The 13,174-nt window shown below is 47.4% G+C and overlaps 3 protein-coding genes across 3 annotated transcripts in view; 1 reads left to right on the forward strand and 2 right to left on the reverse strand.

The window, feature by feature from the left end:
- The window catches only part of LOC141106826 (uncharacterized), a 559,651-nt gene that overhangs the window by 328,168 nt on the left and 218,309 nt on the right, over window positions 1–13,174 (reverse strand). The window lies entirely within an intron of this gene.
- The window catches only part of LOC141105470 (uncharacterized), a 205,504-nt gene that overhangs the window by 35,681 nt on the left and 156,649 nt on the right, over window positions 1–13,174 (reverse strand). The gene's annotated exons all lie outside the window — the stretch shown is intronic.
- Window positions 1–13,174, forward strand: part of LOC141105471 (uncharacterized) — a 120,413-nt gene that overhangs the window by 32,618 nt on the left and 74,621 nt on the right. The window contains exons 10-14 of the mRNA XM_073595321.1: window positions 703–827; window positions 5,012–5,086; window positions 12,249–12,377; window positions 12,505–12,639; window positions 12,762–12,842. Coding sequence (XP_073451422.1) covers window positions 703–827; window positions 5,012–5,086; window positions 12,249–12,377; window positions 12,505–12,639; window positions 12,762–12,842 — 545 coding nt within the window. The remainder of the gene's footprint in view (window positions 1–702; window positions 828–5,011; window positions 5,087–12,248; window positions 12,378–12,504; window positions 12,640–12,761; window positions 12,843–13,174) is intronic.

Raw genomic sequence — 13,174 nt, forward strand, 5'->3', positions numbered from 1 at the left:
GGCCCCTCACGCTTCCTCCATCTCCAGGGACCAACTATCAGGGGCACAGTCAGAAGCAGATGACACGGCGCCGCTGGAGGATCCGACCGGACTGCTGGCTGAGTGAGATAAATTAAGTGCACAAACTGTCTCCCCTACTGTGCCACCACAATCACCTGGGGACAGCCCTGAGCCGGTCACTAGCTGCACTACTTCCATTACTGTTTTAACTGCTGGGATAAAGGGGGGTGAAGGCAGAAGTGTCTTTCATTCGGCATGACTTACAAAAATTGAGGGAACGGACCTCAGCTCTGGAGGGTCGAGTCAGTACAGTAGAGGATGACATGGAGCCATTGCTGCGAGATGTGAAGCAAAATGTGATGATGACTGCTCACCATGCTGCTCGCTTAGATGATTTAGAGAATAGGATGAGGCGCAATAATGTGCGGGCAACTGGTATACTAGTAAGAGCATAGGAGAAAAATCCTATTGTTTTTATTGAATCTTGGTTGCTCACAGTATTTGGGAAGGAATCCTTTACCCCCATATTTTCCGTGGAGAGGGCACACATAGTGCCCAAGCGCCCCCTACCTCCGGGACACCCGCCTCGCACCTTCTTGTTCAAAATGTTAAATTACAAGGGCAGAGATGTGATACTGGCCAAGGCACGTGAAGTGAACGGAGGGTTGGCTATGGATAATACTAAAATTTCCCTATTCCCAGATTACTCGGCGGAAGTACAGAAGCAGAGGGTGAAATTTACCGATGTAAAACGACGCCTCAGGTCCCTCAATCTACAATACATCATGCTCTTCCCCGTGAAGCTACGAGTGGTGGCCAATGGAGAGGCCAGTGGCAGCTGGTGCTCAAATCTTTTGGAGGGGTGCAAACAAACTGAAAAATACTTTTAAAAAAATCTATTGCAGCCTCAGTGTGCCTATCAAATTCAGCCACTTTTCCCATCAAATGCAGCCACTGTGCCATCAATTGCAGCCACTGTGCTCATCAAATGCAGCCACTGTGCCCATCATATGCAGCCACTGTGCCTATCAAATGCAGCCACTGTGCCCATCATATGCAGCCACTGTGCCATCAAATGCAACCACTGTGCCCATCATATGCAGCCACTGTACCCATCATATGCAGCCACTGTGCCCATCAAATGCAGCCACTGTGCCCATCATATGCAGCCACTGTGCCATCAAATGCAGTCACTGTGCCCATCAAATGCAGCCACTGTGCCCAGCATATGCAGCCACTGCGCCCATCAAATACAGCCACTGTGCCCATCATATGCAGCCACTGTACCATCATCATCTTACTTGAGCACGCAACCTGGCAGGCCGCAGGAAAAGAGGGGGGACAAGAGAGCCCCCCCCATCCTGAACCGTACCAGACCACATGCCCTCAACATGGGGAGGGTGCTTTGGGGTCCACATGTTGATGGGGACAAGGGCCTCATCCCCACAACCCTTGCCCGGTGGTTGTGGGGGTCTGCGGGTGGGGGGCTTATCGGAATCTGGAAGCTCCCTTTAACAAGGGGACCCTCAGATCCTGGTTACGTAACCGGGTGGCTCTGCCCCCCTCTCACGCCCCGGGAAAGCCATAGGGAAGTCCCCGTGCATCAGAGGGGGGCGGCGTCATCCGGCAACGTCATGGTGTGGCCCCCCTCAGTTATAAAAGAACTGTCAAAGCGAAGACGCGTCATATGGTGGGAGTCTCCCATGGAGGCGGGTCAGTCACGGTTTTTTTTCTTTTTTGGTCAAGAGAGAAGAAGATGAATGTACTACGTAGGACATTTTTATTTATTTTATTTTTTAATAAAGAACTTGTCCCAAGCCGTGTCTTGTCATTTTTACCATTTTGATGCTTTTTTTGTGAAAAGGTAACGGGGTACATACCCCGTTACCATTTCACACAGTGGGGGAGGCAGGGATCTGGGGGTCCACTTGTTAAAGGGGCTTCCAGATTCCGATAAGCCCCCCGCCCGCAGACCCCCACAACTACCGGGCAAGGGTTGTGGGGATGAGGCCCTTATCCTTATCAACATGGGGACAAGGTGCTTTGGGGGGCTACCCCAAAGCACCCTCCCCATGTTGAGGACATGTGGCCTGGTACGGTTCAGAAGGGGGGGTGCTCTTTCGTCCCCCCCTCTTTTCCTGTGGCCTACCAGGTTGCATGCTCGGATAAGGGTCTGGTAAAGATTTTGGGGGGGACCCCGACGCCATTTTTTAAAAAATTTTGGCGCGGGGTTCCCCTTAATATCCATACTAGACCTGAAAGGCCTGGTATGGAATTTGGGGGGACCCCCACGCAATTTTTTTTTAAATTTTGGTTCGGGGTTCCCCTTAATAAACATACCAGACACAAATGGACTGGGGGATCCCGTGTCGTTTTTTTCAATGACTTCTTTTATCTGTATTGCCGAGACCTGACAATTCATTAATAGGAATGGAATTTAGGGGGACCCCCCACGTCATTTTTTTTTTAAATTTTGGTTCGGGGTTCCCCTGTGGGGAATTCCCATGCCGTTTTTATCAATGAACTTTTATGTGTATTGTCGGACCGGCAATGCAATAGCCGCGAGTAGTTTTAAATGACTTTTTTTCCTTTGAAATGTTTTTTTGCTGTTAAGACTGTTCTAAACACAGGAAACATGCGCCCCTTTACAGGCATACTATAGACACCCCCCAGGTACAAAATTTAAAGGAATATTACACTTTTATTGTTTCACTTTAATCATTATTAAAATCACTTCTCCCGAAAAACCGTCCTTTTTTAAAACTTCTTTTTGCATTGATCCATGTCCCCTGGAGCAGGACCCGGGTCCCCAAACACTTTTTATGACAATAACTTGCATATAAGCCTTTAAAATGAGCACTTTTGATTTTTCATGTTTGTGTCCCATAGACTTTAACGGTGTTCGCGTGTTCGAACAAATTTTTTACCTGTTCGCATGTTCTGCTGCGAACCGAACTGGGGGGGGGGGGGGTTCAGCCCAGGACATGCGGGTTGCATTGCTGTGGGGATTCCCCAGGGAAAGCACCTTTTTAGCTTGGCTGGTGGCTGTGGGGATCTTTGGACGGGGATCATACTGAGGCCCCCATATACTTTCTTTCCACGTGAATGAGTATGGGGTATATGGTACTGGACAGTAGCACTAGCCGGATGATGGCTCCCTAAACTGTCACCATCTACATACAGTAAGTGAAGGAACAGAGCTAGTGGTGACCCTAATACCTGAATATGACCAGTGGCTATATTTGGTCGGTGATGTCACTCCTATCCCCACCCACTTGCTTAGATGGCAGGGATTCCGGATGACATCAGTGATTCTAGAGACGTAGCAGCTGCAAGAATCCAGGGCTTCTTTAGGTGAAAGTGGGAGGCTATCACATATGAACGTGGTAGAAATGTCTCTTCTATAAGGCTCCATTCACACCTGGGCATTTGGAACTACCGCAATTCCAAATTGCGGCAAAACACGGGACGCGATTGCGATGCCGTTACTTTTTACATTTTTGTTTGCACGATTTTGCCGCGATTGGTTGCCGGACAGTCGCAGCAAAATTGCCATTAAGAAGTGATGGCATCGCAAACGCATCTCACATCTTGCCGTGATTCCAAATGATGCCAAACAGGGAACTGGAAGAGCAAAAGTTTGGTTTGGACTGTGAGCTCATCCCTACTCTCCGACAACTAAACACAGAACTCATCCCTATTGGTCAATGTAGTGCCCCCTATATTGGGGACCAATAGAAGGAGGACCCCCTTATATCAGTTGTCAGTGTAGTGGCCCCTATATTAGTGACCCATGGAAGAAGGACCCCCTTATACTAGTGGTCAGTGTAGTGGTCCCTTGGTGACCAATGGGAGAAGGACCCCCTTATATCAGTGGTCAGTGTATTGGTCCCTTACAGTGGTGACCAATGGGAGAAGGACTCTAGAGTTGCCACCTCATCCCTTTAAACCCGAACACATACGAATTACACAGGTTCTGAGGCTAATAAAATGCAGATAAGGCACCAAGTGAGTTTAATTACCACCTTAATCAGCCTCAGAACCTGTGTAATTCATATGTGTTCGGGTTTAAAGGGATGAGGTGGCAACCCTAAAGGACCCCCTTATATCAGTGGTCAGTGTATTGGTCCCTTACAGTGGTGACCAATGGGAGAAGGACTCTAGAGTTGCCACCTCATCCCTTTAAACCCGAACACATACAAATTACACAGGTTCTGAGGCTAATAAAATGCAGATAAGGCACCAAGTGAGTTTAATTACCACCTTAATCAGCCTCAGAACCTGTGTAATTCATATGTGTTCGGGTTTAAAGGGATGAGGTGGCAACCCTAAAGGACCCCCTTATATCAGTGGTCAGTGTATTGGTCCCTTACAGTGGTGACCAATGGGAGAAGGACTCTAGAGTTGCCACCTCATCCCTTTAAACCCGAACACATACGAATTACACAGGTTCTGAGGCTAATAAAATGCAGATAAGGCACCAAGTGAGTTTAATTACCACCTTAATCAGCCTCAGAACCTGTGTAATTCATATGTGTTCGGGTTTAAAGGGATGAGGTGGCAACCCTAAAGGACCCCCTTATATCAGTGGTCAGTGTAGTGGTCCCTTACATTGGTGACCAATGGGAGAAGGACCCCCTTATATCAGTGATCAGTGGGAGAAGCACACTCTTTAAACGTGATCAGTGGGAAGATTGCTCCCTTACTGATCACTGATGTCACTGTGTGATAGAAATTGTTCATTGCTCAAGGAACCCCAAGAAACCTTTGGAGGAACCCTGGCTGAGAAAGGCTGGACTAGGCAGTAATATATTTCTCTCCCCCTTGGTGGGAGTGGAGATGACCCCATCTATAAGGATATACAGTACATACACACACAGCACAAGGCCGTGTTCACACTACGAGACGTTTCTTGGGACTGCAGTTCCTCTGATCTCCACAAGATGGTGATCTCACTTTTACCATAGAGACAGGAAGTCTCTATGGAAGACAGGAAGTGATGTCAGGTACAGACAGGAAGTTCCGGGTGAGAGGTGAGGCGGGAGGAAGTATAGAGGAGACATCGCTGGAAGTGGCAGCTGAGGAGGTAATAAGATCTTATTTCTCTTCCATCCATTAAAATATACAGCCAGATCTTCACGATGAATGGTTTTAGTGTTGGTATCTGTAGGAGCAGGACAAAACTAAAAGCACACCTTATGGTCGAACCATTGCTGGTGGCCAAACCTCACATTTCCAACACTAGTGATAGTTTTTGTTGCCTAGCGGTCAGGAGCGAGGACCTAGGAATTTTTTTTCTCTGCTCCTTTTATGTTGCGTTTGAAGGATTTTTGTTCCAGCCGATGGATTTCTTTATGGTCCATCAACTGTGGTGCTGGGTGACAGAGCATGATACATATAGATGTAGTTTTCGACTGTGATGAGGTCCACACTTTGGCGGATAATGGTCAGACCTGGCCCTTTCAGTGTGACGCAGCATTAAAGTGTGGGGGGGGGGTCCCTTTCCAATGCAGCTGCCCCAAACCTCAGCGGTGTCTCTCTACAGCAGCGCGGATTCACCACCGTTCAGATCAGGTGGTGATCCCGTTCATTTTTTGGAACTCCTTTTCCTTCTAAATCAGAGATATAAACTCTGTGCAGGTCAGTCAAGTTTCTCCACCCCAAAGTCACTCATCCATGTCTTTATGGACCTTGCTTTGTGCACTGGTGGGCAGTCATGTTGGAACAGGAAGGGAACATCCTCAAACTGTTCCCACAAAGTTGGGAGCTTTAAATTGTCTGAAACTACTTGGTATGCTGACGCCTTAAAAGTTCCCTTCACTGGAACCAGGGGGTTAAGCCCAACCCCTGAAAAACAACCCCACACCATCATCCCCCCTCCACCAAATGATTTGGACCAGTGCACAAAGCAAGGTCCATAAAGACATGGATGAGCGAGTCAGTGACACTACTGGTAGCATGAGGCCATACCTGGACCCTATAGTGGTCAGTGTCCCTACTGGTAGCATGAGGCCATACCTGGACCCTATAGAGGTCGCACAGGCAGTCCAACTCCTCCAGGATGGCACATTAATACGTACCATTGCCAGAAGGTTGGCTGTGTCTCCCAGCACAGTCTCAAGAGCATCGAGGAGATTTCAGCAAACAGGCAGTGACTTGAGGAAAGCTGGACAGGGCCGTAGAAGGTCTTTAACCCATCAGCAGGACAGGTATCTGCTCCTTTGTGCAAGGAGGAACAGGTTGAGCACTACCAGAGCCCTACCAATTGACCTCCAGCAGGCCACCGGTGTGAATGTCTCTGACCAAACAATTAGAAACGGACTTCAATATTGGTGGCCTGAGCACCAATGTCCTCTAGTGGGCCTTGTGCTCACTGCCCAGCGCCGTGGAGCTTGATTGCCATTTGCCATTGAACAGCAGAATTGGCAGGTCCACCATTTGCGCCCTGTGCTTTTCTCAGATGAGAGCAGGTTCACCCTGAGCACATGTGACGGACGTGAAAGGGTCTGGAGAAGGCGCACAGAATGTTATGCTGCCTGTAACATCGTTCGCCATGGCTGGTTTGGTGGGTCAGTGATGGTCTGGGGACACACAGACCTCTACAGGCTAGACAATGACACCCTGACTACCATTAAGTATCGGGATGAGATCCTTGGACCCGTTGTCAGAACCTACGCTGGTGCAGTGGGTCCTGGGTTCCTCCTGGTGCACGACAATGCCTGGCCTCATGTGGTGAGAGCATGCAGCCAGTTTCCAGAGGATGAGGGAATTTATACCATTGAATGGCCCCCCACGCTCGCCTGACCTAAAAACAATAGAACACCTCTAGGACATTATGTTTCGGTCCATCCAACGTTGCTAGGTGGCACCTCAGTCTGTTCAGGAGCTCAGTGATGCCTTGGTCCAGATCCGTAAGGAAATGCCCCAGGACACCATCTTCTCATTAGGTACATGAATACAAGCATGTGGGGGCCATACAACCTACTGAGAACCATTTTGAGTTGCTGCAATGAGATTTCTGATGTGTTTTCAAAGTGTTCCTTTCATTTTTTTTGAGCGGTGTAGTAAAGAGTTACATTTTATATAAGTTCCTTTCTTTGTTTGGCACCTACTATATATATAAAGTCCCATTCCATGCTTGCATACGATATATACTCATTCAGGATGAGGTACCTTTGGGTATATTGGTTAGGTGAAAGCAATAAGATAATTACTTCAGCCACATCTCTGTGGATTCTTCAGGTTGGACCTCCGAAGTTGATTCCTTCCCTCCTGCTTCAGATAGTGAAGAGGAGCTACTGGTGGCCAGTTTGGGGCACGAGAAGGAGCTGGTCATGGCAGTCCAGGGAATTTTAAAGATGGAGGATTCCTCATCTACTTTAATGGATTCCCAGGTTCTCGTGTTACTTGCAGGTGAAGAAAAAGTCCTGTAAAGTTTTTCCTTATGACCCCCCCCCCCTTTTTTTTTTTTGATGATTTCATCTACAAGACTTGGTCCCATCGATCTAAGTCGTTCACCTTGCCTAAACCTATTCTCTCTGTTCTATCCTTTTGAGGAGGTGTTTGTCAAATAACTGTTCTGCTCCTCCAATAGTAGACCCTCCTATTTCAAGAACTTGAATAAAGCCACCATCATTCTGTGTCAGGAATCCCCCTCTTACGGGGAACCATCAGGCAGAATGGTGGAAAGCGCTGCATATCCACTTCATGACCTCCATGTGAGGTGAAGAGGGGGGTGTGACGAAAATGTAAGCGTAGGATAGTTTTGCCTTAACAAGATGTGGTGTGATCTGTAGAAGTAGTGTTATTGTAGATGTAGTTTAATTCTGGGTTATTAAATATATAGTATTCTATGTCAGTCATGCACATATGTTCTTTCATTAGCATTTGAAAAGGACAGAGACCGTTTTTCCTAGGATCGAAGTGACACCTAGATGCCAATAAAAGTTCCCATTAGAGTAAACATAGATTGCCACCTTCCTGAGGCTCAAAGAAAACTGCTAGTCATCTTGGCCACACGGATCTGCAGGGGGCATTCACAAGGCTCCGGACAGTCTGTAAGCTTTGATTAATATCAAGAGATCTAAGGAACCTATTTTATCTCTCATAAAAGCTAAAATATTAACGGCAGAGAGATGAAAATAATTCCTTTTGATCGTACACCTGTTGGGTTACGTGTACATGTAACTCTGTATGTTTAGCAGGTGTGGAATCCTAGAGAACCACACAAAACCGTTATATGGCGCCTGATTGCACCAGGCAGGCGGTGATTGGTACTGTTGCGATCGGACTGATGCGCTGGTATCGGAAATCCTATCCACGACCCAGCAATCAGCGCCGTTCTGGGCCAATTCCACTCTGGTAAATTCAGAACACAAAACCTCTTGTGGGCTGAGACAGGAACACCCCCCCAGGGTTGATTGGCCAAGGGCTAAAGTCCAGCCCGCATCCATATTTCAATAAATTGGGTAGCCTGAGATATGGACCTTGTTCCACGAAGCCAGTTCAACACTGGGGAGGTCCCACATGTTCCAGTATGCTTCTACTAAAGGATAGACTTGGGTAAAGTTTATTTCTGTTTTTATCCCTTTTTATTTTCATAGCAAATTGCCAATTTGTGTGTCTTTCTGCATTTTTTGTATCTTTTTTGGTAAATCCTTTTTCCTTGTATATCTTTTATGCACTGCCCACTTTCGGGATATTAAATGATAAAATTAATAAGTGACTTCTGTGTACTAAGCTAGGACTCATATCTCTGGAGAGGTTGTTGTATTTTAGTGCCTAAGTACTCGGTCTAAGTTACGTGCCAATCGGTATGCAATTGCACTGTGTGTTGGCAGATTGTATGCAGATTGTAAGCTAACAGATCTTCCAGACAGAGATCTGTGTGTGTGGTGGCTCAGCAGACCAGTCTGCGGACAAACTGTTGGGTGGTGGCAGGCTATCGTTTATTGTGTGTTTGGTGTGTGGGTGTGGGGACAGTGAGAAGAGTGATTAACACAGGGGTTCAAGCTTGTAGGATAGCTGGAGGAACCCTAGAAGTGTATAGTAATTGCTAGACTGCTCCCCAAACCTTAGAGTGCACCAGATTGTATGTAAGATTCGTATCTGCCTGTGTGTGGTCAGCTAGCTGGATTGGAGTGGAGTCTCCCTCTAGTGGTGGCCAAAGGTAGTGTAGGCTGTGAACGTACCACAGCCAGTCTTACATGCTCAGTATAAGTTCTCCCTTAGTTCCTCATAACCCCCGGTCACGGAACGCACGTCACGGTTAGTTAGTCGCCGTGCGAATTCGTGACAGGGGGCACCTTTATGAGATTGGGGAGAGGGAATATGTGTTGGAGGGGGGGAGTGTGAGGTGGTAAGAATTGTTCTAGGAAGGGGGAATTTGGGGACGTGCGCTAGGAGTGGTGATTTGGGGGCATTTGTGTTGGGAAGGGGGATGGGTGAAGAGAATTTGTGCTGGGGGGGTTGCTAGAAAAGGTAATGTGGTTGGGGGGATTTGTGATAAGATTTGAGTTTTTTTTCAGGAGGGGGGAGCGATTAATGCCAGTATGGGATGACTGGGGGGTATTTGTGCTGGGGGGGGGGGTATTTGGAGTTGGGGGTGAGGATTTTTGCTCTGAGGGGATTTTGAAGAAAGTGTAGAGTGGGAAGTTTTTCTTTTTAAAGGGGGGGGGGGTGGTGTTTGCTGGGGGCATATGGGGAGAGAGAGGATTTGGGATGGGGGGGCAAAGATGTGTGCCAGGAGGGGGTATTTCAGCAGTGGGGTGGATTTGTATTGGGAGGAATAGGGGATTTATGCTTAGGGGGGGAAGATGCAGATTAGTGCTCTTCTTTTTTTTTCTTTTTTTTTTTTTTGAGGGGTTGGGATTTTTGCTGACACATCATCATACATCTTTGGGAGGCACAATTTGGCATGTTCTCCCTAGGCTCTAGGTGACCTTGTCCCGGCACTGACGACCGCAATACGTATATCTACGTTGCGGCTTTGAAGTGGTTTACTGGGGTTATGGCTGAAGCTATCAGCCATAACCCCGGGAATTTTTTCTTCAGCCATCGATTCAGTTTCTCATAAAAGTGGTCCGAGCGGCTGATGAGCCCCTGGATATCTTTTAGAAGCAGCGGGACTGGTCTTCCCCTTCACCCCCGCTGCTTGGCAGTGTTTCTCAAGCTTACCAATCTTACCGACGAGCCTGGGAAACGATCCAACGGTTTGTGCGGCTGGCCATAAAGGTAAACGGAGACCAGATCATCTCTGATCGCTTCTATGATCTAGGAGGACCAGAGCGACATCATGACGTCACTTCCGATCGTAGAGGCGGAAGTAATATTTTTTTTTTTTTTTTTTTTTAAGCAAAAGATTTTTTTGGATCTTTTGCTTTCAAAGGTAGAGGAGAGATTTGGGGTCTTGTAGACCTCAGATCTCTCCAAAAAGAGGGTCCCGGTCCTTAAGTTGATATTCTATGTATATGTCCAATCTTTGCCAATATCGGCCTTGGTTTCCCAGACGCTGACAGAATGAGCAAAGGTCTTGTGCCAGGGTCTGGTTTCTCCCCGCTAAATGGAATTGGTGGATGAGTTGGGTTCAAGATTTGCAGTACTTGTGTAATGCAGCCCTGGATTCCGGTCATCTGGTCTTCCATCTGATGGTTTCCGGTGTGGTTTTGCGATGTCTGCTTTGGCTCAAGTGTGGATCCATGAGATTTTGACTTCTATGCAGGCAGTCGTCTTTTGGTACATCTCTAGACAACATCTTCAAGAACATCAAGAGTACCTTTCTACTTAGGGCCTGGTAGAATAAGGCCACTTTTCCATGGCCAAGGCTCTTCTACAAAGGACAAGTCCCTGGTGTCAGAAGGAGGAAAATAGAGGAGTTGAGGGGCTGTGAGGGATAATATATAGCTAATGGGCTCTGAGGGACCTTGAAGGGGTATTGGGCTTGAAGGGCTATGATGGGGTAATGTAGCTGAAGTACTCTGGGCTCTTAATCGTGTTGGTGGACAGCAGGACTCAGAGGTAAAAGTAGGCTGTAGGGCTCAAGGGGATTGTAAGGTAGGGAGGGAGCTCTTGGTCTATGATGGTCCTCCCACCTGCATTTCATTTTCAGACTTCCTTACAGAACTGGAGCCTACAAGGAATTGACGGCAGCCTACACCTTCTTACCAAGTCACTGATGGAGACAAGGTGCTTTGGGGTAGGGGGGCAGAGCACCAAAGCACCCCTCTATGTTGAGAGCTTGTGGCCTGGTATGCTTTAGGAGGGGGTGCTCACTGGTCCCCCTCCCCTTTCCTGGCTTGCTGGGCTGCATGCTTGGATAACGGTCTGGTATGGATTTTGGGGGGGACCCCACGCCGTTTTTTTTTCTTTGGTTTAAATTTCAGCTGTGTGTGGGGAAGCCCGCTGACAGCTGACGAGTCATTGATTGTTAAGGATGCGGGGCACTTGTTCTTAGAGGAGGTCTGTTTGTGCAGCATTGACTATTGGGTGGCCTTTGGTCTGAATTGGGGTTCTTGTAGGTCGGTCCAATACCTTCCCATGACACAGGCTCTGGCACTGCCCAGTGCTGGAATTCAGAGCCCCAGAAACCCACCACCACCCTGTACAATGTCCTGGGTATGACAGTATACTTAGCAACCAAGAGAACAAACCCTTCCCCCTTCTGCCCTCTTCCCACCCACACTGGGTTGCCATTGGAGGGAAGAGAACAGACTCCTCCCCCACAGCTCTCTACTCCACCAGCATCCTCCTGCTATCCAATCCAATCCCTTCACTTACTGCAAAGAGTGACATAACTCCTGTCAGTCAGCAGGCTGCCGGAGATTGGAGCCTTGCAGCCGAAGTTCTGACAACTATCCTGATTAGCAACTCTGAAACTCTGACCAAAAGTCAGATGTCCCCTTCCTGGACATCATGATGACCCGACATTGTCCTCACAGCACTGCCTCAGAGCAAACAAGTCACAGGAAGGATCGTATTTATCATTCCTTGTCTGCAGATCTAATACTAATCAAATCCAGTTCAGAAACCAAACAAACCCAACAGAGAAAAGGGAAATTCTGATCCGGCAGGCCAAGAGGGTTCTGAGTTCATGAAAATGTAACAAACAGTCCAAACTATATGTGTTCCCATGGGGGGGGAGGGGGGGGTAGTAGTCCTTAAATATACAGCAACCCTCCTATTCCCCCCTCCACATCCTATTATTGTGTGACCAATACCATCCAAATAATTCTTACTTTCATTTCCCAAAGTTATCCGTCTACAAGGAGACCTGTATAGATCAAATGATGGGACCAATGAGGATGGAGGAGGACCGAAGTCACATGACTGAGAAGGTACTAAACCTGACCCTGGAGATCATCTACCTGCTGACCGGAGAGGTGAGGAGGATTCTGGGAGGTCACATGACATCACTCTTATCTCTATTAATAAAACACAGACCTGACCGAAGAGGTGAGGAGAATTCTGGGATTCTAACATGATATTCCTATTGGTTCTCCAATATAGAGATTTCCTCTTGTGAAGTCAGGTGATCATATGACCATCACAGTGCCTCCATGTCACTCCCTAAAACCTGAGAGACACAACATGGAGAAGATTCTAGAAGTCACCAAGAAGATGATGGAGCTGCTGACAGGAGAGGTGAGGAGGATTCTGGGAATTCTGGGACATTATCCAGTAACAGACAAGGGATGTGTCTGGATGGTGACTGTATCATTAAAATCAGGTTCCTAAGTAGTGTCACTGTCTAATTCCCTATGTAGGAGTATTTAGAAGGACACAAGGATCTCCACAAGGACGTCATGATGGACAATCAGCCGCCCCTCACATCACCGGGTAAGAGGAGACTTTATTGTAAAGGAGAGAGCAGTACGGAGGGTCCACCTAGATCCACCATCATCTGATAAACACATAGAAACAATGTATTCAGTCAGTGTGTGTGTTTCCTACAGATGGATCCAGTAATGGGAACCCACCAGAGAGATGTCCCCGTCCTCTGTATTCCCGGGATTCCACACAGGAAGATCACACCATCCCCCACCATCATCAGGTAGATGAGGAACAATCACTGATAGTATCATTAGGATCTGTACATTATCTGAATTGTTACCATTGATGTCATTTTTATTATATATTCAGAGTGGAAACCTGAGAGATCCTAAAGTTGAGGTTAAAG

The sequence above is a fragment of the Aquarana catesbeiana genome, linkage group LG08, assembly GCF_042186555.1.
Source record: "Aquarana catesbeiana isolate 2022-GZ linkage group LG08, ASM4218655v1, whole genome shotgun sequence".
Lineage (NCBI taxonomy): Eukaryota > Metazoa > Chordata > Amphibia > Anura > Ranidae > Aquarana > Aquarana catesbeiana.